We start from the raw sequence: 26219 nt of genomic DNA, 5'->3' as shown, positions 1-26219 counted from the left end.
CTCTGATTGGGAACCGCACTGGCCAAAAAACAAAGAAACAGAAGACATAGAATTTCCCACCCGAGTCACACCCTGACCTAACAAAACATAGAGAATAATAAGGATCTCTAAGGTCAGGGCGTGACAAGAGGTCCCAACCTGCATACTTAACTAGCTGACTATTCAACACAGGAAGAATGAAAGAGGTCCTAACCTGCATATTTAACTAGCTGACTATTCAACACAGGAAGAATGAAAGAGGTCCCAACCTGCATATTTAACTAGCTGACTATTCAACACAGGAAGACATTTCTGACATCACATATCATCATCACCTCTATACAACATTACATCTCCTATAGTCTCCTAACCCCAGAGGTCACCTCTACATTACATCTCCTATAGTCTCCTAACCCCAGAGGTCACCTCTACACTACATTACATCTCCTATAGTCTCCTAACCCCAGAGGTCACCTCTACACTACATTACATATCCTATAGTCTCCTAACCCCAGAGGTCAGCTCTACATTACATTACATCTCCTATAGTCTCCTAACCCCAGAGGTCACCTCTACATTACATCTCCTATAGTCTCCTAACACCAGAGGTCACCTCTACATTACATCTCCTATAGTCTCCTAACCCCAGAGGTCACCTCTACATTACATCTCCTATAGTCTCCTAACCCCAGAGGTCACCTCTACATTACATCTCCTATAGTCTCCTAACCCTAGAGGTCACCTCTACACTACATTACATCTCCTATAGTCTCCTAACCCCAGAGGTCACCTCTACATTACATCTCCTATAGTCTCCTAACCCCAGAGGTCAGCTCTACATTACATCTCCTATAGTCTCCTAACACCAGAGGTCACCTCTACATTACATCTCCTATAGTCTCCTAACCCTAGAGGTCACCTCTACACTACATTACATCTCCTATAGTCTCCTAACCCCAGAGGTCACCTCTACATTACATCTCCTATAGTCTCCTAACCCCAGAGGTCACCTCCACATTACATCTCCTATAGTCTCCTAACCCCAGAGGCCACCTCTACATTACATCTCCTATAGTCTCCTAACCCCAGAGGCCAGCTCTATACAACATTACATCTCCTATAGTCTCCTAACCCCAGAGGTCACCTCTACATTACATCTCCTATAGTCTCCTAACCCCAGAGGTCACCTCCACACTACATTACATCTCCTATAGTCTCCTAACCCCAGAGGCCACCTCCACACTACATTACATCTCCTATAGTCTCCTAACCCCAGAGGTCACCTCCACACTACATTACATCTCCTATAGTCTCCTAACCCCAGAGGCCACCTCTACATTACATCTCCTATAGTCTCCTAACCCCGGAGGCCACCTCTACATTACATATCCTATAGTCTCCTAACCCCAGAGGCCACCTCTACATTACATCTCCTATAGTCTCCTAACCCCGGAGGCCACCACTACATTACATCTCCTATAGTCTCCTAACCCCAGAGGTCATCTCCACACTACATTACATCTCCTATAGTCTCCTATCCCCAGAGGTCACCTCTACATTACATCTCCTATAGTCTCCTAACACCAGTGACATGTTGTGTTGCTGTGTGTGAAGTCACTGTGAACCATTTGGTTAATGAGGGTTATAGTGCCATAGTCACGTCTCAACTCCCATCGTGCCTCTAAAGATTTGTGTAAATCTGTTGTACTCGTTACCAGACAACATAAGGAGGAGGATCTGCTCAGAGAGGGAGAGAGAGAGAGACAGAGAGAGACAGAGAGAGAGACAGAGAGAGAGAGAGAGAGAGAGAGAGAGAGAGAGAGAGAGAGAGAGAGAGAGAGAGAGAGAGAGAGTGTTTAATGTATTGTTGTTCTGATTAATATTGTTGTTGTAGCTGTTATTAATGGTAATCCCATGTCCACTACTACTATTATTATTACTGTTAGTCCCACCATTTATTTATATATAAATATATATATATTTTGTGTATATATATACATATATATTTTATTAAAATTTTTCGATATGTATACTTTGACAATGTAAGTAATAATAACTTGCCATGTCAATAAAGTCAATTGAATTGAATTGAATTGAGAGAGAGAGAGACAGACAGAGAGAGACAGAGAGAGAGAGAGAGAGACTCTAATTTCTGCTGACGACATCTTCTCTCTCTCTCTCTCTCTCTCTCTCTCTCTCTCTCTCAATTCAATTCAATTCAATTCAATTTGCTTTATTGGTTTGCTTTATTTTATTTTGCTGGTTTGCTTTATTTGCTTATTTATCTCTCTCTCTCTCTCTCTCTCTCTCTCTCTCTCTCTCTCTCTCTCTCTCTCTCTCTCTCTCTTGTCTCTCTCTGTCTCTCTCTCTCTCTCTCTGTCTCTCTCTCTCTCTCTCTCTCTCTGTCTCTCTCTCTCTGTCTATCTCTCTCTCTCTCTCTCTCTCTCTCTCTCTCTCTCTTCCCCACAACCTCCCATTTCACTCTCTTACCCTCCTCCTTCATCTCTCTTCCTCCCTCTCTCTCACGCTCTCTCCATCCATCCCTCTCTCTATGTCCTCCTGCTATCTCTGTCATCCTGAAGGAGACCATCTGCTGGTGTGTGTGTGTGTGTGTGTGTGTGTGTGTGTGTGTGTGTGTGTGTGTGTGTGTGTGTGTGTGTGTGTGTGTGTGTGTGTGTGTGTGCGTGCGTGCGTGCGTGCGTGCGTGCGTGCGTGCGTGCGTGCGTGCGTGCGTGCGTGCGTGCGTGCTACCCCTGTCTAGCTTCCTATGACACCTAGCGTGGCTGAGCCCTATCCATGATCCATGCCCTCTTCCCTTCCAACCCTCTATGATTGGACCAACAGGGAGTCAGAGAGAGGAGAGGTGGAGGTGGGGTGACAATCACAGAGTTGAGAAGAGCCTTGTCTGGTAGAGTATATTGACTACAGATTGTCTGGTAGAGTATATTGACTACAGATTGTCTGGTACAGTATATTGACTAGAGATTGTCTGGTAGAGTATATTGACTACAGATTGTCTGGTACAGTATATTGACTACAGATTGTCTGGTAGAGTATATTGACTACAGATTGTCTGGTAGAGTATGTTGACTAGAGATTTTTTTGAGCCCAATAGAAATAAATGGTAAATAAAGTATTGTGTCATTTTGGAGTCACTTTTGTTGTAAATAAGAATGAAATATCTTTCTAAACACTTCTACATGAATGTGGATTCTACCATAATTACAGATAGTCCTGAATGAATCATGAATAATGATGAGTAAGAAAGTTACAGACACACAAATATCATAATATCATACCCTCAAGACTATCACCATTATAATAACAGGGGAGGTTAGCAATAATATATTATTATACCCCCAAGACATGCTAACCTCTCACCATTATAATAACAGGGGAGGTTAGCAATAATATATTATTATACCTCCAAGACATGCTAATCTCTCACCATTATAATAACAGGGGAGGTTAGCAATAATATATTATTATACCCCCAAGACATGCTAACCTCTCACCATTATAATAACAGGGGAGGTTAGCATTTTGGGGAGGGTATGATAGTTATGCCTCTGTAACTTTCTCACTCATGATTGACTGAAATATTCTGCTTTTACAGAAGCTTTCAGACCAAACTGAGGCTCTCTTCTTACTAGCTATTCTTCCTGCAGTGAACCATTTTTATTTTTATTTTATTTAACTAGGCAAGTCAGTTAAGAACAAATTCTTATTTACAATGACGGCCTAGGAACAGTGGGTTAGCTGCCTTGTTCAGGGGCAGAACAACAGATTTTTACCTTGTCAGCTCAGGGATTTGATCTTGCAACCTTTCAGATACTGGCCCAACGCTCGAACCACTAGGCTACCTGCCTCTAACCACTAGGCTACCTGCCTCTAACCACTAGGCTACCTGCCTCTAACCACTAGACTACCTGCCTCTAACCACTAGACTACCTGCCTCTAACCACTAGACTACCTGCCTCTAACCACTAGGCTACCTGCCTCTAACCACTAGACTACCTGCCTCTAACCACTAGGCTACCTGCCTCTAACCACTAGGCTACCTGCCTCTAACCACTAGGCTACCTGCCTCTAACCACTAGGCTACCTGCCTCTAACCACTAGACTACCTGCCTCTAACCACTAGGCTACCTGCCTCTAACCACTAGGCTACCTGCCTCTAACCACTAGACTACCTGCCTCTAACCACTAGGCTACCTGCCTCTAACCACTAGACTACCTGCCTCTAACCACTAGGCTACCTGCCTCTAACCACTAGGCTACCTGCCTCTAACCACTAGACTACCTGCCTCTAACCACTAGGCTACCTGCCTCTAACCACTAGGCTACCTGCCTCTAACCACTAGGCTACCTGCCTCTAACCACTAGGCTACCTGCCTCTAACCACTAGACTACCTGCCTCTAACCACTAGGCTATCTGCCTCTAACCACTAGGCTACATGCCTCTAACCACTAGGCTACCTGCCTCTAACCACTAGGCTACCTGCCTCTAACCACTAGGCTACCTGCCTCTAACCACTAGGCTACCTGCCTCTAACCACTAGGCTACCTGCCTCTAACCACTAGGCTACCTGCCTCTAACCACTAGGCTACCTGCCTCTAACCACTAGACTACCTGCCTCTAACCACTAGGCTACCTGCCTCTAACCACTAGGCTACCTGCCTCTAACCACTAGGCTACCTGCCGCCCCACAATGACCATCTTCAGAGAACAATGTTCTAACTTATCTGCAGTTAGTGGCTGTCTGGAGCACAAAAAGCAGTCGTAACCATAATCAAGTCAGGGAGCCAAATGAATGGCTCTTTCACAGAAGCGATTCGGTTCCCGACGTTCACCTAAAATATCAGTTCAAAAAGAGCCGTTTGTTCGCGATTGACCCATCACTACCTGTAAGGCAGATTCACTGTTGTTTCTCAAGGGGCGGCTGTGAAACCGTACCCATAGGCTGGCTACCAGTGGCCGGCCGGGTTCAGATTGGATGTGTTAAGCCTAATACAGAGACTATTTCTTTTGGCTGTTGCCAGTGTAGGTTATATATTTAAGCAATAAGGCACGGGGGGGTTTGTGGTATATGACCAATCAGGAACGACGCATCTCAGAGTGCCTGGATACAGCCCTTAGCCGTGGTATATTGGCCATATATCACAAACCCCCAAGGTGCCTTATTGCTATTATAAACTGGTTACTAACGTAATTAGAGCAGTAAAAATAAATGTTTTGTCATACACGTGGCATGCGGTCTGATATACCACGGCTTGTCAGCCAATCATTTAGGGCTCGAACCACCCAGTTTATAATTGTAAATATACAATGACTATTTGCTGATATTTTGTGATATATGGCAACTTCACGTTGGATTACCAAGAAGAGCTGTAAATAAGTCTTCAATTTGAGCGTGTCAACCTGCCTTAGCCTTCTGCTGATGTCCTGTCTCCCCTTACCACTGCCAAAAGGTGCCTATATTAAGGTGCCTATATTAAGGTGCCTATATTAAGGTGCCTGTATTAAGGTGCCTATATTAAGGTGCCTGTATTAAGGTGCCTGTATTAAGGTGCCTGTATTAAGGTGCCTGTATTAAGGTGCCTGTATTAAGGTGCCTGTATTAAGGTGCCTGTATTACGGTGCCTATATTAAAGTGCCTGTATTAAGGTGCCTGTATTAAGGTGCCTGTATTAAGGTGCCTGTATTAAGGTGCCTGTATTACGGTGCCTATATTAAAGTGCCTGTATTAAGGTGCCTGTATTAAGGTGCCTGTATTAAGGTGCCTATATTAAGGTGCCTATATTAATAGATTTGTTTATTTTTTTAAGAAAAGGAAAACCTGCACACTGCTCTTGCCAGACAGTATCATTTTGTTTTATTCAAGCTTAGGGCTACGCGTCTGCCTTTTCACCTTCAACAGAACCTAAATGTATTATTGAATTATTCCCACGCACCTGCAACAAGCTAGATCAGATGTAGGGGTGCTTTTCTAAATGTTAACGTCTTGTTTATTTGGATTGTTTAGTTTTAGAGGCAGCCAGTGAACTCAATACTCAATGAATGCATATCTGCATTCGTTTAATTTCCTTTTCCTGTCTGTTATTCCCTGTGTGTGTTCCAAACGGCACCCTATTCCCTATCTAGTACACCACTTCTCACCAGGGCACATAGTGCCCGATATAGTGAATGGGGAGCCATTTGGGATGCAACCCATGTTGAGGAGGGTTGATGGACACTGAGTCGATTGAGAGGTCCTGTGGGACGTCAGATGATTTAACATTCTATTACCCAACATGCAGCTGGGCCTGAGCCCTGGAGACACCGTTATAGTGTGAATTTGTGCGTGGGTGCGCGTCCCTCTCGCTCTCTCTCATATGTTTGGTACAGAGCCCTAGAGATGTGCTTATAGTGCCTCCCCAAAGAGAGGCTCAGTGTCACACGCTATCATGTGAGAAGATAGGATTCAGTGGAAATGTCTAGTCCATCTAGTCCATGTTCTGTACATTGGAAACATGTAGAGCCCTGTAAAACTGCTAACAGCTTATGTGTTCATGTTACTCTCCACTCGAGGTACAAGCCATAGCTGAAGGATTTAGTACTTGCTTCCATTCAACCACATTAGTGAGATCAGGCACTGCTGTTGGACAATTAGGCCTGGCTCACAGTCTGCATTCCAATTCATCCCAAAGGTGTTTGATGGGGTTGAGGTCAGAGCTCTGTGCAGGCCAGTCAAGTTCTTCCACACCGATCTTGACAAACCATTGCTGTATGGACCTCGCTTTGTGCACAGGGGCAGGTAGCGTTCTCCTGGCATTCTAACGTTCTCCTGACAGCACAGACCGTGGCAGTTCTAGCAGGGCAGAAATTTGACGAACTGACTTGTTGGAAAGGTGACATCCTATGACGGTGCCACATTGAAAGTCACTGAGCTCTTCAATAAGGCCATTCTACTGCCAGTGTTTGTCTATGGAGATTGCATGGTTGTGTGCTCAATTTTATACACGTCAGCAACAGGTGTATCTGAAATAGCCGAATCCATTCATTTGAAGGGTGTCCACATACTTTTGTACACTGTACCTGGTGTATGTAACATAAAGTACATCTACTCATCATTTCTACTTCATGTTCTATATCCTGTAGTAAAATCTCTGAACATCAGAACATTTCAATCATGAAGTACAAATAAACTCTTTTTGTTGTTGAAATAAAGGCCTACAGTAAAGAGGTCATGATTTATGAGGGAACATTTCTTCTACATTATTCAGGGCCTCTTAGTTTCCATCTCCCCTGCCTTTTCTCTCAGTGTCACAACACAACAGCATTCATAGATACATGTGGTTCTCATCACGGCGGGTCGATAGACAGGGTGATATGTGATCGTCCAGGGAGGCTCAACATTGATTTCCCATAATGTAGAGATGACATGTGGTCACACAGCCCTTTTATTTGACCAACAATCGTGTTCTCCAATAAGTCAGGATCTCACTGGAGAGCCAGAGAGCTTGATAGTTTGGGCTAAAAGGGGTGGGGTAGAAGGAGGGGAGGGGGGGGGATTTGTGGTCTTTGCAAGTTACCTTGACTTGGTAGAAACACTGTAATGTCAGTTCATTTGGTCCCTTTTTTATCCTGAAGCTTCACATTGTACAACATACAACACATTGTACACCAGTGATTCCCGACCGTTCCTTGTGCTTGATGACTCACCTCAAGCTTTTGGAGTTGACTTAACCAAGTAGAGTCAACAAAAACAATATTCATCACCAGGCGTCCAGTCTTAACCTGGGACCCTAAAGAAATCAACCTCAACCAAATCAAATCTCATTTTATTTGTCACATACACATGGTTAGCAGATGTTAAAGCGAGTGTAGCGAAATGCTTGTGCTTCTAGTTCCGACAATGCAGTAATAACCAACGAGTAATCTAACCTAACAATTTGTGTAAAGGAATGAAGAATATGTACATAAAGATATATGAATGAGTGATGGTACAGAACGGCATAGGCAAGATGCAGTAGATAGTATCGAGTACAGTATATACATATGCAATGAGTAATGTAGGGAATGTAAACATATAAAAGTGGCATTGTTTAAAGTGGCTAGTGGTACATTTTTTACATACATTTTTCCATTATTAACGTAGCTGGAGTTTAGTCAGTATGTTGGCAGCAGCCACTCAATGTTAGTGGTGGCTGTTTAACAGTCTGATGGCCTTAGAAGCTGTTTTTCAGTCTCTCGGTCCCTGCTTTGATGCACCTGTACTGACCTCGCCTTCTGGATGATAGCGGGGTGAACAGGCAGTGGCTCGGGTGGTTGTTGTCCTTGATGATCTTTATGGCCTTCCTGTAACATCGGGTGGTGTAGGTGTCCTGGAGGGCAGGTAGTTTGCCCCCGGTGATGCGTTGTGCAGACCTCACTACCCTCTGGAGAGCCTTACGGTTGTGGGCGGAGCAGTTGCAGTACCAGGCGGCGATACAGCCCAACAGGATGCTCTCGATTGTGCATCTATAAAAGTTTGTGAGTGCTTTTGGTGACAAGCCAAATTTCTTCAGCCTCCTGAGGTTGAAGAGGCGCTGCTGCGCCTTCTTCACCACGCTGTCTGTATGGGTGGACCAATTCAGTTTGTCCGTGATGTGTACGCTCAGGAACTTAAAACGTACTAACCTCTCCACTACTGTCCCGTCGATGTGGATAGGGGGGTGCTCCCTCTGCTGTTTCCTGAAGTCTACGATCATCTCCCTTGTTTTGTTGACTTTGAGTGTGAGGTTATTTTCCTGACACCACACTCCGAGGGCCCTCACCTCCTCCCTGTAGGCCGTCTCGTCGCTGTTGGTAATCAAGCCTACCACTGTAGTGTCGTCTGCAAACTTGATGATTGAGTTGGCCACGCAGTCGTGGGTGAACAGGGAGAGGAGAGGAGAGGGCTCAGAACGCACCCTTGTGGGGCCCCAGTGTTGAGGATCAGCGGGGTGGAGATGTTGTTACCTACCCTCACCACCTGGGGGCGGCCCATCAGGAAGTCCAGTACCCAGTTGCACAGGGCGGGGTCGAGACCCAGGGTCTCGAGCTTGATAACGAGTTTGGAGGGTACTATGGTGTTAAATGCTGAGCTGTAGTCGATAAACATCATTCTCACATAGGTATTCCTCTTGTCCAGATGGGTTAGGGCAGTGTGCAGTGTGGTTGCGATTGCGTCGTCTGTGGACCTATTGGGGTGGTAAGCAAATTGGAGTGGGACTAGGGTGTCAGATAGGGTGGAGGTGATATGGTCCTTGACTAGTCTCTCAAAGCACTTCATGATGACGGAAGTGAGTGCTACGGGGCAGTAGTCGTTTAGCTCAGTTACCTTAGCTTTCTTGGGAACAGGAACAATGGTGGCCCTCTTGAAGCATGTGGGAACAGCAGACTGGGATAAGGATTGATTGAATATGCCCGTAAACACACCAGCCAGCTGGTCTGCGCATGCTCTGAGGACGCGGCTGGGGATGCCGTCTGGGCCTGCAGCCTTGCGAGGGTTAACACGTTTAAATGTTTTACTCACGTCGGCTGCAGTGAAGGAGAGTCCGCAGGTTTTGGTAGCGGGCCGTGTCAGTGGCACTGTATTGTCCTCAAAGCGAGCAAAGAAGTTGTTTAGTCTGTCTGGGAGCAAGACATCCTGGTCCGCGACGGGGCTGGTTTTCTTTTTGTAATCCGTGATTGACTGTAGACCCTGCCACATACCTCTTGTGTCTGAGCCGTTGAATTGCGACTCTACTTTGTCTCTATACTGACGCTTAGCTTGTTTGATTGCCTTGCGGAGGGAATAGCTACACTATTTGTATTCGGTCATGTTTCCGGTCACCTTGCCCTGGTTAAAAGCAGTGGTTCGCGCTTTCAGTTTCGCGCGAATGCTGCCATCAATCCACGGTTTCTGGTTTGGGAATGTTTTAATTGTTGCTGTGGGTACGACATCGCCGATGCACTTGCTAATAAACTCGCTCACCGAATCAGCGTATTCGCCAATGTTGTTGTTTGACACAATGCGGAACATATCCCAGTCCGCGTGATCGAAGCAATCTTGAAGCGTGGAATCAAATTGGTCGGACCAGCGTTGAACAGACCCGTTGAACAGAGCTTCCTGTTTTAGTCTCTGTCTATAGGCAGGGAGCAACAAAATGGAGTCGTGGTCAGCATTTCCGAAAGGAGGGCGGGGGAGGGCCTTATATGCGTCTCGGAAGTTAGAATAACAATGATCTAGGGTTTTATCAGCCCTGGTAGCACAATTGATATGCTGAAAGAATTTAGGGAGTCTTGTTTTCCGATTAGCCTTGTTAAAATCCCCAGCTACAATGAATGCAGCCTCAGGATATGTGGTTTCCAGTTTACATAGAGTCAAATAAAGTTTGTTCAGGGCCATTGATGTGTCTGCTTGGGGGGGAATATATGCGGCTGTGATTATAATTGAAGAGATTTCTCTTGGTAGATAATGTGGTCGACATTTGATTGTGAGGAATTCTAAGTAAGGTGAACAGAAGGACTTGAGGTCCTGTATGTAGTTATGATCACACCACGTCTGAAGAAATCAGGTGGCTGTACCGACTCCGATAGCGTGCCTCGAGTGAGCCATGTTTCCGTGAAGCAAAGAACGTTACAGTCTCTTAAGTCTCTCTGGAATGCTACCCTTGCTCGGATTTCATCAACCTTGTTGTCAAGAGACTGGACATTGGCGAGTAGTATGCTCGGGAGCGGTGCGCGATTTGCCCGCTTCGTCTGCCCCTTTTACGGCGTTGTTGTTTTGGTTCGCCGGCTAGGATCCGATCCATTGTCCTGGGTGGTGGGCAAAACAGAGGATCCGCTTCGGGAAAGTCGTATTCCTGGTGGTAATGATGGTGAGTTGACGTTGCTCTTATATCCAGTAGTTCCTCCCGACTGTATGTAATAAAACCTAAGATTACCTGGGGTACCAATGTAAGAAATAACACGTAAAAAAACTAAATACTGTATAGTTTCCTAGGAACGTGAAGCGAGGCGGCCATCTCTGTCGGCGCCGGAAGTAGCTAGGTCCAGGTCCAGTCCAGTCTTAACCTGGGACCCAAAAGGAATCAACCTCAACCTACCTTGGGGAAACACAATTGCATCCCTGTTAGTGTAACATCATTGACTAACCCTGTATCCTCTGTGTCTGTTCCAGGGTTCCTGTCTACAGGGGACCAGGCAGCTAAGGGGAACTACGGCCTACTGGACCAGATCCAGGCTCTGAGGTGGATCAGTGAGAACATTGGATACTTCGGAGGAGACTCCAACCGTATCACTGTGTTCGGATCTGGGATAGGAGCGTCCTGTGTCAGCCTGCTCACCCTCTCACACCACTCTGAAGGTAGGAACACACTCTGTCCATGATTACTATGGGATGGGGGGATTGGGTACTGGATGTCACTGTGTCAGAATCAGTTGAGGAAGTCTGGTATTTAGTGGGTATTTACACTGAGCGGGAACTGGAACACGCTGTCGTACAAGTCGATCCAGAGCATCCCAAACATGCTCAATGGGTGACATGTCTGGTGAATATGCAGGCCATGAAAGAACTGGGACCTTTTCAGCTTCCAGGAATTGTGTACAGATCCTTGCAATATAGGGCTGTGCATTATCATGCTGAAACATGAGGTGATGGCGGAGGATTAATGGCACGACAATGGGCCTCAGAATCTCGTCACGGTATCTCTGTCCATTCAAATTGCCATCGATAAAATGCAATTGTGTTCGTTGTCCATTGCATAACCCCACCACCACCAAAGGGAACTCTGTTCAGTACGTTGACATCAGAAAACCGCTCGCCCACAGGACGCGATACACATGGTCTGCGGTTGTGAGGCCAGTTGGACATACTGACAAATTCTCTAAAACAACATTGGAGGCGGCTTATGGTAGAGAAATAAAAATTCAGCTCTGGTGTACATTCCTGCAGTCAGCATGCAAATTGCATGCTCCCTCAAAACTTGAGACATCTGTGGCATTGGGTTGTGTGACAAAACTGCACATTTTAGAGTGGCCTTTTATTGTCCCCAGCACAAGGTACACCTGTGTAATGATCATGCTGTTTAATCAGCTTCTTGATATGCCACACCTGTCAGGTGGATGGATTATATTGGCAAATGAGAAATGCTCACTAACAGGTATGTAAACAAATTTGTGCACCACATTTGAGACAAATAAGCTTTTTGTGCATATGGAACATTTCTGGGAACTTTTATTTCAGCTCATGGAACATGGGACCAACACTTTACATGTTGCATTTTTATATTTTTGTTCGGTATAGTTTTTGGTCTTTACCTGGATTCATGAACTTTTTGTTGTTAAATGTGTATTTAGTTAGTTGTTTTAGAAAGTTGGCACCTGCATAGATTTAATCTGAGTATCTGGTTTACAGTTGATTTACTGACAAAGATTTAACCTGAGTATCTGGTTTACAGTTGATTTACTGACAGATTTAATCTGAGTATCTGGTTTACAGTTGATTTACTGACATAGATTTAATCTGAGTATCTGGTTTACAGTTGATTTACTGACAAAGATTTAACCTGAGTATCTGGTTTACAGTTGATTTACTGACAGATTTAATCTGAGTATCTGGTTTACAGTTGATTTACTGAAATAGATTTAATCTGAGTATCTGGTTTACAGTTGATTTACTGACCAAGATTTAACCTGAGTATCTGGTTTACAGTTGATTTACTGACATAACTGTTTTTGGGATTTGTTATCCAGAGATGCTTGGGGGATAAAGTGGACATCCAGTATCCAGGGACCCCCCCTCTCCCCAACCCTGAATAATGGAACAATCCAAACATCTAATCATGACAGATGTTGCTTATCTAGTGGCTAACGTCATGCCTCAACCACTCAATGGAGATGAACTGTCCATGATCGACCTGTTGCACACACAGACACACACAGGCGCAGACACACACAGGCACACAGACACAGGACAGGATGGACAGTATAGAAGTCATGCTGCTCTTAACTGCTGCCTAACATGATGGACGGACACATGCTGGGTTGTGTGTGTGTGTGTGTGTGTGTGTGTGTGTGTGTGTGTGTGTGTGTGTGTGTGTGTGCGTGTGCGCGTGTGCAGTGCATATACTTGGGTGTGTGTGTGTCGTATGTATTTATGTTAAATACTTTAATAGTTCCTGGAACTTGTGCACATCCTGATTTATACCGGAAGCTGTATGAGTATCTACATTTACATACTGCTTTACTCATCTCATATGTATATACTGTATTCTATTCTACTGTATTTTAGTCAATGCCACTCCGACATTACTCATCCTAATATTTAAATATTTCTACATTCCATTCTTTTACTTTTAGATGTGTGTATTGTTGTGAATTGGTAGATACTAACTTACTGCACTGTTGAAGCTAGAAAGACAAGCATTTCACTACACCGGCAATAACATCTGCCAAAAATGTCTATGTGACCAATAACATTTGATTTTGATATTAGGTAGCTTGTTGTAATAAATACTTTAACAAGGTCCCACTTTGTAGATGTTCAACAGATGGTCATACTATCAACAAACTATCTGTTGATAAGCAACTGCTTGTTAAGGTTACAGTTAGGTTTAGAATAAAGATTCAGGTAAGTATTAAGGTTAGGGTTAGGGCCAGGGTTAAGGTTAGGGTTAGGGCCAGGGTTAAGGTTAGGGTTAGGGCCAGGGTTAAGGTTAGGGTTAGGGCGAGGGTTAGGGTTAGGGTTAGGGCCAGGGCCAGGGCTAGAGTTAGAGTTAGAGTTAGAGTTAGAGTTAGAGTTAGAGTTAGGGCCAGGGTTAGAGTTAGAGTTAGAGTTAGAGTTAGAGTTAGAGTTAGAGTTAGAGTTAGAGTTAGAGTTAGAGTTAGAGTTAGAGTTAGAGTTAGAGTTAGAGTTAGAGTTAGAGTTAGAGTTAGAGTTAGAGTTAGAGTTAGGGTTAGGGTTAGGGTTAGGGCCAGGGTTAGGGTTAGGGCCAGGGTTAAGCAATTTTTACGCATTCACCATGTAATGCTACAAATGAACAAGGACCATGCACAGAAACACGTTACATGGCAGATCGTCAAGGAAGGAAGGACAGAAGGAAGAACAGAAGGAAAGAAAGGAGTGAGTGAGTGAGTGAGTGAGTGAGGGAGGGAGGGAGGGAGGGAGGGAGGGAAGGAAGGAAGGAAGGAAGGAAGGAAGGAAGGAAGGAAGGAAGGAAGGAAGGAAGGAAGGAAGGAAGGAAGGAAGGAAGGAAGGAAGGAAGGAAGGAAGGAAGGAAGGAAGGAAGGAAGGAAGGAAGGAAGGTTAAGGAAAGTAAACCATTCATTACCATAATTTTATTTTTACCAACTGGGAATTCCTGGCTTCGCTTTATGATGAAGGCGACCACCACCATGTGTTTATAAAGAGGCCATTTCAGCACCACTGCTTTGTTTAAAGGAGCAGGTTTTATCCAATTACAGGACACAGTTTTTGTTTCTAATTGGCATTAAAGCGTTACTAATTGCCTTGGTTTCCCTTCAGATAAATGGCTTCCGTTTGAATTTTTACCATAAATGCATTTTTTATTCAGCCTCCGTAATGCTACGCTCCATGTAGCATGATATTATACAGCCTCAGAAACCAGATCCTCTCTGCCTCCTCCTTTCTAAATTGGACATTACCAGGGCTGCTGGAGTTTGTTGCCTCTTGAATAGATATGTATGATGCCCTGGTACTCAGTTTGACCAGATAAAGCAGAACAGAGTGAAACTAGTGAGATGGTTGGTAATTGAAGTAGGAAGCTTTCCATCACGACAGGGCCTCTTGTGAGGAGTGTTACCAACGGCAATCACAATCCCCCCTACTCTCTCACCACTCTCTCGCTCCATTCTCCATCTCTCTCTCTGTCTCTCTCTCTCGTGTAATTACGTGAAGTTTCAGACTGAAGTGGGCCTTCCTTCCTAAAAGTGACAGGAAAAACTAGAGATTAAACAGATATCCACACCTGCTTATAAAAACAGAATTTATTCTCTCCCTCCCTCCCTCCCTCCCTCCCTAAACCTGGTTGGTTGTCTATGTTGCCTAGGCAATAGAACCCCAACAACAACTGAACCAAAGCGCCCAAACCACTCAGCGACATGGAATTTTAAGTAAAATCTATAATCAAATGAATTATAAACCATGGCGCTAGCAGCTAGCACACCTGGCTGCAGTAGCTGCTGGTGTTGGACAGCATCCAGATTTCCTTGCCTGTGCCATCCCAGTGTATACGGTATTACCTGTAGTGCCCACACAAGGGGCACATTACATTTGTTTTACGTTAAAAAAGCACCAAAAAATGTCAATTGCCAGAATGCTAACAAGTATTAATGAATCACCATACAGAATGCTAGGTAAATGCTAACAAACACATGCAAACATTTACTACTAAGACAGACAACCCAGTTCATAAGTCACAAAAACATCTATAAAACAGCAAGGATCTTAATGGACAGTGAGGACTCATCATTTCATTGCACAGTGGTGAACCTATAGGTCTTCAGAGTGTGAATGGTTAGTACAGTGGTGAACCTATAGGTCTTCAGTGTGTGACAGGTTAGTACAGTGGTGAACCTATAGGTCTTCAGTGTGTGACAGGTTAGTACAGTGGTGAACCTATAGGTCTTCAGTGTGTGACAGGTTAGTACAGTGGTGAACCTATAGGTCTTCAGAGTGTGACAGGTTAGTACAGTGGTGAACCTATAGGTCTTCAGTGTGTGACAGGTTAGTACAGTGGTGAACCTATAGGTCTTCAGTGTGTGACAGGTTAGTACAGTGGTGAACCTATAGGTCTTCAGTGTGTGACAGGTTAGTACAGTGGTGAACCTATAGGTCTTCAGTGTGTGACAGGTTAGTACAGTGGTGAACCTATAGGCCTTCAGAGTGTGACAGGTTAGTACAGTGGTGAACCTATAGGTCTTCAGTGTGTGACAGGTTAGTACAGTGGTGAACCTATAGGCCTTCAGTGTGTGACAGGTTAGTACAGTGGTGAACCTATAGGCCTTCAGTGTGTGACAGGTTAGTACAGTGGTGAACCTATAGGTCTTCAGTGTGTGACAGGTTAGTACAGTGGTGAACCTATAGGCCTTCAGTGTGTGACAGTGGTGAACCTATAGGCCTTCAGTGTGTGACAGGTTAGTACAGTGGTGAACCTATAGGTCTTCAGTGTGTGACAGTGGTGAACCTATAGGTCTTCAGTGTGTGACAGGTTAGTACAGTGGTGAACCTATAGGGCTTCAGAGTGTGACAGGTTAGTACAGTGGTGAACCTATAGGTCTTCAGAGTGTGACAGGTTAGTACAGTGGTGAACCTATAGGTCTTCAGTGTGTGACAGGTTAGTACAGTGGTGAACCTATAGGTCTTCAGAGTGTGACAGGTTAGTACAGTGGTGAACCTATAGGTCTTCAGTGTGTGACAGTGGTGAACCTATAGACCTTCAGTGTGTGACAGGTTAGTACAGTGGTGAACCTATAGGCCTTCAGAGTGTGACAGGTTAGTACAGTGGTGAACCTATAGACCTTCAGTGTGTGACAGGTTAGTACAGTGGTGAACCTATAGGCCTTCAGTGTGTGACAGTGGGGAACCTATAGGCCTTCAGTGTGTGACAGGTTAGTACAGTGGTGAACCTATAGGGCTTCAGTGTGTGACAAGTTAGTACAGTGGTGAACCTATAGGCCTTCAGTGTGTGACAGGTTAGTACAGTGGTGAACCTATAGACCTTCAGTGTGTGACAGGTCAGTACAGTGGTGAACCTATAGGCCTTCAGTGTGTGACAGGTTAATACAGTGGTGAACCTATAGGCCTTCAGTGTGTGACAGGTTAGTACAGTGGTGAACCTATAGGCCTTCAGAGTGTGACAGGTTAATACAGTGGTGAACCTATAGGTCTTCAGTATGTGACAGGTTAGTACAGTGGTGAACCTATAGGTCTTCAGTGTGTGACAGGTTAGTACAGTGGTGAACCTATAGACCTTCAGTGTGTGACAGGTTAGTACAGTGGTGAACCTATAGGTCTTCAGTGTGTGACAGGTTAGTACAGTGGTGAACCTATAGGTCTTCAGTGTGTGACAGGTTAGTACAGTGGTGAACCTATAGGCCTTCAGAGTGTGACAGGTTAATACAGTGGTGAACCTATAGGCCTTCAGAGTGTGACAGGTTAGTACAGTGGTGAACCTATAGGCCTTCAGTGTGTGACAGGTTAGTACAGTGGTGAACCTATAGGCCTTCAGAGTGTGACAGGTTAGTACAGTGGTGAACCTATAGGCCTTCAGTGTGTGACATGTTAGTGATTCTGAAAGGACAGCAACAGTAATACCAGCGCACTCATGTAGGAGAGTGCACGTTTAGTAAAACACAAAGGGCCAGTGGTGTAGTGGAGGGTATACGAAGGTATAAGCCGTATACCCACTTTATTTTCAGTGGGCATTTCGTATACTCACTTCTTAATCCCCACTGATACGAATCGAAGTAGTGTAGTGGAGGTATACGACTTAACAATCGTGTAGAACAATAGAGAAATTAAACACAAAGTAGCCTACACAATCGCAAAGCAGGTGAATTATATTCACATGCGTGCCGCACACAGCCTAGTTTCAGCTAAATATCATCTGCAGGCAGCAAGAGTGAGCAGCTCACAACTGGTTCTGGTATGGAGCAGCTCACAACTGGTTCTGGCATGGAGCAGCTCACAACTGGTTCTGGTATGGAGCAGCTCACAACTGGTTCTGGTATGGAGCAGCTCACAACTGGTTCTGGTATGGAGCAGCTCACAACTGGTTCTGGCATGGAGCAGCTCACAACTGGTTCTGGTATGGAGCAGCTCACAACTGGTTCTGGTATGGAGCAGCTCACAACTGGTTCTGGTATGGAGCAGCTCACAACTGGTTCTGGTATGGAGCAGCTCACAACTGGTTCTGGTATGGAGCAGCTCACAACTGGTTCTGGCATGGAGCAGCTCACAACTGGTTCTGGTATGGAGCAGCTCACAACTGGTTCTGGTATGGAGCAGCTCACAACTGGTTCTGGTATGGAGCAGCTCACAACTGGTTCTGGTATGGAGCAGCTCACAACTGGTTCTGGTATGGAGCAGCTCACAACTGGTTCTGGCATGGAGCAGCTCACAACTGGTTCTGGTATGGAGCAGCTGACAACTGGTTCTGGTATGGAGCAGCTGACAACTGGTTCTGGCATGGAGCAGCTGACAACTGGTTCTGGTATGGAGCAGCTGACAACTGGTTCTGGTATGGAGCAGCTGACAACTGGTTCTGGTATGGAGCAGCTCACAACTGGTTCTGGCATGGAGCAGCTGACAACTGGTTCTGGTATGGAGCAGCTGACAACTGGTTCTGGTATGGAGCAGCTCACAACTGGTTCTGGTATGGAGCAGCTCACAACTGGTTCTGGTATGGAGCAGCTCACAACTGGTTCTGGCATGGAGCAGCTCACAGCTGGTTCTGGTATGGAGCAGCTGACAACTGGTTCTGGCATGGAGCAGCTCACAGCTGGTTCTGGCATGGAGCAGCTCACAGCTGGTTCTGGCATGGAGAAGCTCACAGCTGGTTCTGGCGTGGAGCAGCTCACAGCTGGTTCTGGCGTGGAGCAGCTCACAACTGGTTCTGGTGTGGAGCAGCTCACAACTGGTTCTGGTATGGAGCAGCTCACAACTGGTTCTGGTATGGAGCAGCTCACAACTGGTTCTGGTATGGAGCAGCTCACAACTGGTTCTGGTATGGAGCAGCTCACAACTGGTTCTGGTATGGAGCAGCTCACAACTGGTTCTGGTATGGAGCAGCTCACAACTGGTTCTGGTATGGAGCAGCTCACAATTGGTTCTGGTATGGAGCAGCTCACAACTGGTTCTGGCATGGAGCAGCTCACTACTGGTTCTGGTATGGAGCAGCTGACAACTGGTTCTGGCATGGAGCAGCTGACAACTGGTTCTGGTATGGAGCAGCTCACAACTGGTTCTGGCATGGAGCAGCTCACAACTGGTTCTGGCATGGAGCAGCTCACAACTGGTTCTGGTATGGAGCAGATCTCAACTGGTTCTGTTATGGAGCAGCTGACAACTGGTTCTGGTATGGAGCAGCTCACAACTGGTTCTGGCATGGAGCAGCTCACAACTGGTTCTGGTATGGAGCAGCTCACAACTGGTTCTGGTATGGAGCAGATCTCAACTTGTTCTGGCATGGAGCAGCTGACAACTGGTTCTGGTATGGAGCAGCTCACAACTTGTTCTGGCATGGAGCAGCCCACAACTGGTTCTGGCATGGAGCAGATCTCAACTGGTTCTGGCATGGAGCAGCTGACAACTGGTTCTGGCATGGAGCAGCTCACAACTGGTTCTGGCATGGAGCAGCTGACAACTGGTTCTGGTATGGAGCAGCTGACAACTGGTTCTGGTATGGAGCAGCTCACAACTGGTTCTGGTATGGAGCAGCTCACAACTAGTTCTGGCATGGAGCAGCTCACAACTGGTTCTGGCATGGAGCAGCTCACAACTGGTTCTGGCATGGAGCAGCTCACAACTGGTTCTGGTATGGAGCAGCTGACAACTGGTTCTGGCATGGAGCAGCTCACAACTGGTTCTGGCATGGAGCAGCTCACAACTGGTTCTGGTATGGAGCAGCTGACAACTGGTTCTGGCATGGAGCAGCTCACAACTGGTTCTGGCATGGAGGAGCTCACAACTGGTTCTGGCATGGAGCAGCTCACAACTGGTTCTGGCATGGAGCAGCTCACAACTAGTTCTGGCATGGAGCAGCTCACAACTGGTTCTGGCATGGAGCAGCTCACAACTGGTTCTGGTATGGAGCAGCTCACAACTGGTTCTGGTATGGAGCAGCTCACAACTGGTTCTGGCATGGAGCAGCTCACAACTGGTTCTGGTATGGAGCAGCTCACAACTAGTTCTGGCATGGAGCAGCTCACAACTGGTTCTGGTATGGAGCAGCTCACAACTGGTTCTGGTATGGAGCAGCTCACAACTGGTTCTGGTATGGAGCAGCTCACAACTGGTTCTGGCATGGAGCAGCTCACAACTGGTTCTGGTATGGAGCAGCTCACAACTGGTTCTGGTATGGAGCAGCTCACAACTGGTTCTGGCATGGAGCAGCTCACAACTGGTTCTGGTTTGGAGCAGCTCACAACTGGTTCTGGCATGGAGCAGCTCACAACTGGTTCTGGCATGGAGCAGCTGACAGAAGAGTGACATCGGTAGCCGGTAGGGTATGAAAGACGTTTCAACTGATGATATCTACCAGTAAATGCTAACTAAGGCAACAATGGGTATGCAAACCAGGTATTGAAAAAGTTTAGTCTGAAGTGTTGGTTAGTAGAGCACTTTGAGATATCAGCTGATGTACTATATAAATAAAAATAAATAAATACATTTGGTTAGTAGGCTATTGTCATCACGCACTGTTAGCATCAGGAGCGTAGTAAACATGGATGGGCCTGGGTGGACAGATGCCGACACACCTAATCAGATTGATGTGGTTCAAGCATTGTGTGATTTTGAGAGTGAAAATCATAAATATATAGGAAAACTCTTCTTTTTTTTATCAGGAAACAATAGGATTTTTCACACAGGGTTCCTTTCTTTCGCTGGGTGGGCGGTTTGGGAACGTTTTGGCAACATTAGAGTATACTGACTTCTCCAGACTCCACTACACCACTGGATAGGGGCGATGGAGAGACAGCAGTCACACACAGCATGGTGTTAAAGGACCACTACACCACTGGATAGGGCGATGGAGTGACAGCAGTCATGATGTTAAATGATGTTAAAGGATAAGCAGTCCATAAACTCTGACATAATAAGCCAGTAGGTCCCAATCATAAGAATCCAAAAACACAACCGTTAAGCATTTCCCAGTCGAAATATACAACTATTACTTCCCATTGCAAAAAAACATTTCACGTTTAGCACACAAAGTAACACGTGACCTATAGTTTAAATTGGAACTGACAGTGTTTTAACTACTTTGCAGATATGAAACAGACAGAAAATCATAATATCAGTCAAAAATATCATATTCCCAGTTTATGCTACAAAACCAACTTCATAAAAGGTTTTAAAAATAGGTTGTATTTGACTCAGAGTTCCATGACGTACACTAAGACATTGTTGGCAGAATAGATGGATGTAGTTCAATCCATGATTAATATCATTCACCAATGCATTTGGTGAATACTCCTCACCAATACTCCTCACCAATAATACTCTCACCAATACACCAATACTCCTCACAATCAAATGTCGACCGCATTATCTACCAAGGGAATTCTCTTCAATCATAATCACAGCCGTATATATTCCCCCCCAAGCAGACACATCGATGGCCCTGAACGAACTTTATCTGACTCTTTGTAAACTGGAAACCACACACCCTGAGGCTGCATTCATCGTAGCTGGGGATTTTAACAAGGCTAATCTAAAAACAAAACTCCCTAAATTCTATCAGCATATCGATTGTGCTACCAGGGCTGGAAAAACACTAGACCATTGTTATACTAATTTCCGCGACGCATATAAGGCCCTCCCCCGCCCCCCTTTCGGAAAAGCTGACCACGACTCCATTTTGTTGATTCCAGCCTACAAACAGAAACTCAAACAACAAGCTCCCGCGCTCAGGTCTGTTCAACGCTGGTCCGACCAATCTGAATCCACGCTTCAAGACTGCTTCGATCACGCGGATTGGAATATGTTCCGCATCGCGTCCAACAACAATATTGACGAATATGCTGATTCGGTGAGCGAGTTCATTAGGAAGTGCATTGACGATGTCGTACCCACAGCAACGATAAAAACATTCCCAAACCAGAAACCGTGGATTGACGGCAGCATTCGCGTGAAACTGAAAGCGCGAACCACTGCTTTTAACCAGGGCAAGGTGACCGGAAGCATGACCGAATACAAACAGTGTAGCTATTCTCTCCGCAAGGCAATCAAACAGGCTAAGTCTCAGTACAGAGACAAAATCGAGTCGCAATTCAACAGCTCAGACACAAGAGGTATGTGGCAGGGTCTACAGTCAATCACGGATTACAAAAAGAAAACCAGCCCCGTCGCGGACCAGGATGTCTTGCTCCCAGACAGGCTAAACAACTTTTTTGCCCGCTTTGAGGACAATACAGTGCCACTGACACGGCCCCCTACCAAAACCTGCGGGCTCTCCTTCACTGCAGCCGAGGTGAGTAAAACATTTAAACGTGTTAACCCTCGCAAGGCTGCAGGCCCAGACGGCATTCCCAGCCGCGTCCTCAGAGCATGCGCAGACCAGCTGGCTGGTGTGTTTACGGACATATTCAATCAATCCTTATCCCAGTCTGCTGTTCCCACATGCTTCAAGAGGGCCACCATTGTTCCTGTTCCCAAGAAAGCTAAGGTAACTGAGCTAAACGACTACCGCCCCGTAGCACTCACTTCCGTCATCATGAAGTGCTTTGAGAGACTAGTCAAGGACCATATCACCTCCACCCTACCGGACACCCTAGACCCACTCCAATTTGCTTACCGACCCAATAGGTCCACAGACGACGCAATCGCAACCACACTGCACACTGCCCTAACCCATCTGGACAAGAGGAATACCCATGTGAGAATGCTGTTCATCGATTACAGCTCAGCATTTAACACCATAGTACCCTCCAAACTCGTCATCAAGCTCGAGACCCTGGGTCTCGACCCCGCCCTGTGCAACTGGGTCCTGGACTTCCTGACGGGCCGCCCCCAGGTGGTGAGGGTAGGTAACAACATCTCCACCCCGCTGATCCTCAACACTGGGGCCCCACAAGGGTGCGTTCTGAGCCCTCTCATGTACTCCCTGTTCACCCACGACTGCGTGGCCATGCACGCCTCCAACTCAATCATCAAGTTTGCGGATGATGGTAGGCTTGATTACCAACAACGACGAGACGGCCTACAGGGAGGAGGTGAGGGCCCTCGGAGTGTGGTGTCAGGAAAATAACCTCACACTCAACGTCAACAAAACAAAGGAGATGATTGTGGACTTCAGGAAACAGCAGAGGGAGCACCCCCCTATCCACATCGACGGGTCAGTAGTGGAGAAGGTGGAAAGTTTTAAGTTCCTCGGTGTACACATCACGGACAAACTGAATTGGTCCACCCACACAGACAGCGTTGTGAAGAAGGCGCAGCAGCGCCTCTTCAACCTCAGGAGGCTGAAGAAATTCGGCTTGTCACCAAAAGCACTCACAAACTTCTACAGATGCACAATCGAGAGCATCCTGTCGGGCTGTATCACCGCCTGGTACGGCAACTGCTCCGCCCACAACCGTAAGGCTCTCCAGAGGGTAGTGAGGTCTGCAGAACGCATCACCAGGGGCAAACTACCTGCCCTCCAGGACACCTACACCACCCGATGTCACAGGAAGGCCATAAAGATCATCAAGGACAACAACCACCCAAGCCACTGCCTGTTCACCCCGCTATCATCCAGAAGGCGAGGTCAGTACAGGTGCATCAAAGCAGGGACCGAGAGACTGAAAAACAGCTTCTATCTCAAGGCCATCAGACTGTTAAACAGCCACCACTAACATTTAGCGGCCGCTGCCAACATACTGACTCAACTCCAGCCACTTTAAAAATGGGAATTGATGGAAATTATGTAAAAATGTACCACTAGCCACTTTAAACAATGCCACTTAATACAATGTTTACATACCCTACATTACCCATCTCATATGTATATACTGTACTCTATATCATCTACTGCATCTTGCCATCTTTATGTAATACATGTACCACTAGCCACTTTAAACTATGCCACTTTATGTTTACATACCCTACAGTACTCATCTCATATGTATATACCGCACTCTATACCATCTACTGCATCTGCCATGCCGTTCTGTACCACCACTCATTCATATATCTTTATGTACATATTCTTTATCCCTTTACACTTGTGTGTGTGTGTAAGGTAGTAGTTGTGGAATTGTTAGGTTAGATTACTGTTGGTTATTACTGCATTGTCGGAACTAGAAGCACAAGCATTTCGCTACACTCGCATTAACATCTGCTAACCATGTGTATGTGACTAATAAAATTTGATTTGATTTGATTCTTGGTAGTCCAACAAATATTACTTGCAGGTTGTAAATCCCAGCTGGCCTGGTACATTGTTTGCTGCCTCCATTCGGGCTGCACTGTTTCACTTTCAATGACTCGATATTCTTGACAAACACGGACGAATGTAACTAACGCTGGGAATGTCAATAAGATCAAACAAGCAAGGGCAAATGATCACAAGTCAGTCGTAAGGTGGCTAATAGGCTAGCGTATCTATTTAGCTAAAAACACAGAGCCTAACGTTAGCTAAAAAGCTGCTAGGAGGATGTCATGCCATTGGAGGAGTGGGTGACTCATTTTTTCCCCTCATATCGTTTCTCGGTGGCTGTTCACAGAGATGCAGGTGTCATTTGTTTAACTAGCAAGAACTTGAACGACTGTTATCAAGTTAGCATATCTCTTGCGTTCGCAAATTCACTCGGGCTATCTACTCTGATTTCAGAGCACTCTCGTCTGAGGGTGCCAGAGTGCAGAACAACTGATGAATTTACGAACGCGCAACACCTGCTGAATATGACCGGTGTCAGTAAACAGGAGCAAAAAAAATGACTAGTAAAAAGAATATTCTAGATAACATGTAAACAGCCTAACGAGTAAAAAGGTCAGAGTGAGGTGTTCTCTCATTTGTGTCTGTAAGTAGCTAGCTAACAAAAACTAGCCAACTTTACCCAGTTAGCTTGGTCCTTTTTTAGGGAGGCAAGCTGCCGAAGGAGCTGCCAATTCCCAATCATTTATCAGTGCAATTTTGACAGCCAACTACAGTAGCTGAAAAAGTTTGAGAGTTTATCTAATGTTCCTTCGTTAGATTTAAGCTCATCTTGCTAGCATTAGTTGTTGAAACTTGTTGTTGTGCACAACTGAAGGAGAGAGAGCCTACCTTTTCATGGTTGTTTGATCAATACGAATGTAAAGTTCCCACATGTAAGAGGACTCCCGTGGTGTTTAGGTATTTGCAGAAATTCATTCAGATGTATTTTGTATTTTGTGGTCTTTGGCGAATGTGTTCTAATGATCTAAAGTCGCGCTGTTGCTGCTTCCTGTAAACACACAGTCCAGTTCAATGTGAATGATGGCAGGCCCTACTGCCTGTAAACACACAGTCCAGTTCAATGTGAATGATGGCAGGCCTGTGTGGCAAATAGCTTGTTTGTATAAAGGCCTACTGTAGTTCTGATTGGCTATAGCACACCGATCTGTGGCTCTATTTTCCCTCAGCATGCATTTTTTCACTATTCTGAATGTCTAAATCAATCAATCAATCAATCAAATGTATTTTTAAAGCCCTTTTAACATCAGCTGATGTCACAAAGTGCTGTACAGAAACCCAGCCTAAAACCCCAAACAGTAAGCAATGCAGATGTAGAAGCACGGTGGCTAGGAAAAACTCCCTAGAAAGGCAGGAAACTATAGAGAAACCAGGCTCTGAGGGGTGGCCAGTCCTCTGTGCCGGGTGGAGATTATAAGAGTACATGGCCATTTAAAGCCAGATCGTTCTTCAAGATGTTCAAACATTATTAGATGACCAGCAGGGTCAAATAATATTCACAGTGGTTGTAGAGGGTGCAACAGGTAAGTACCTCAGGAGTAAATGTCAGTTGGCTTTTCATAGCCGAGCATTCAGAGGTCGAAACAGCAGGTGCGGTAGAGAGAGTGGAAAACAGCAAAAGGTAGCACGTCTGGTGAACAGGTCAGGGTTCCCTAGCCGCAGGCAGAGCAGTTCCTTGTGTTGAAATACTGGACATTTTCAACTCTTGTTATGGTGGTGATTTGACAACATTACAATCATGGTGTTGAATTGGATTCGCATTTTTCTGGTCTCGGTCTTGACTCGGACTCAGACCCCTTGTCCCCCCCCCTGGTCTCGGTCTTGACTCAGTCTCCCCCTGGTCTTGACTCGGACTCGATTTACTCCAGTCTGGTCTCGCTTTAGGTGGTCTCGAACACAACACTGGAAGATATAGGTAGGGATAAAGTGACTAGGCAACATGATAGATAATAAACAGTAACAACAGCGCATGTGAGGAGTGAAAAGAGTTCATGCAAAAAGGGTCAATGCAGATAGTCCTGGTAGCTATTGGTTAACTATTTAACTAACTATTTATCAAACGTATGGCTTGGGGGTAGAAGCTGTTCAGG

At 45.6% G+C, this 26219-nt stretch overlaps 1 protein-coding gene across 4 annotated transcripts in view; it reads left to right on the top strand.

Moving 5' to 3' along the window:
* Positions 1–26219, top strand: part of LOC139574753 (neuroligin-3-like) — a 451466-nt gene that overhangs the window by 311023 nt on the left and 114224 nt on the right. For all 4 annotated transcript variants that reach the window (XM_071399620.1, XM_071399618.1, XM_071399617.1 and 1 more), the window contains one exon: positions 11148–11333. In XM_071399620.1, the coding sequence (XP_071255721.1) occupies positions 11148–11333 (186 nt within the window). The remainder of the gene's footprint in view (positions 1–11147; positions 11334–26219) is intronic.

Source organism: Salvelinus alpinus, chromosome 4 (genome assembly GCF_045679555.1).
Source record: "Salvelinus alpinus chromosome 4, SLU_Salpinus.1, whole genome shotgun sequence".
Classification (NCBI taxonomy): domain Eukaryota; kingdom Metazoa; phylum Chordata; class Actinopteri; order Salmoniformes; family Salmonidae; genus Salvelinus; species Salvelinus alpinus.
This window is presented reverse-complemented; position numbering and strand designations above follow the sequence as displayed.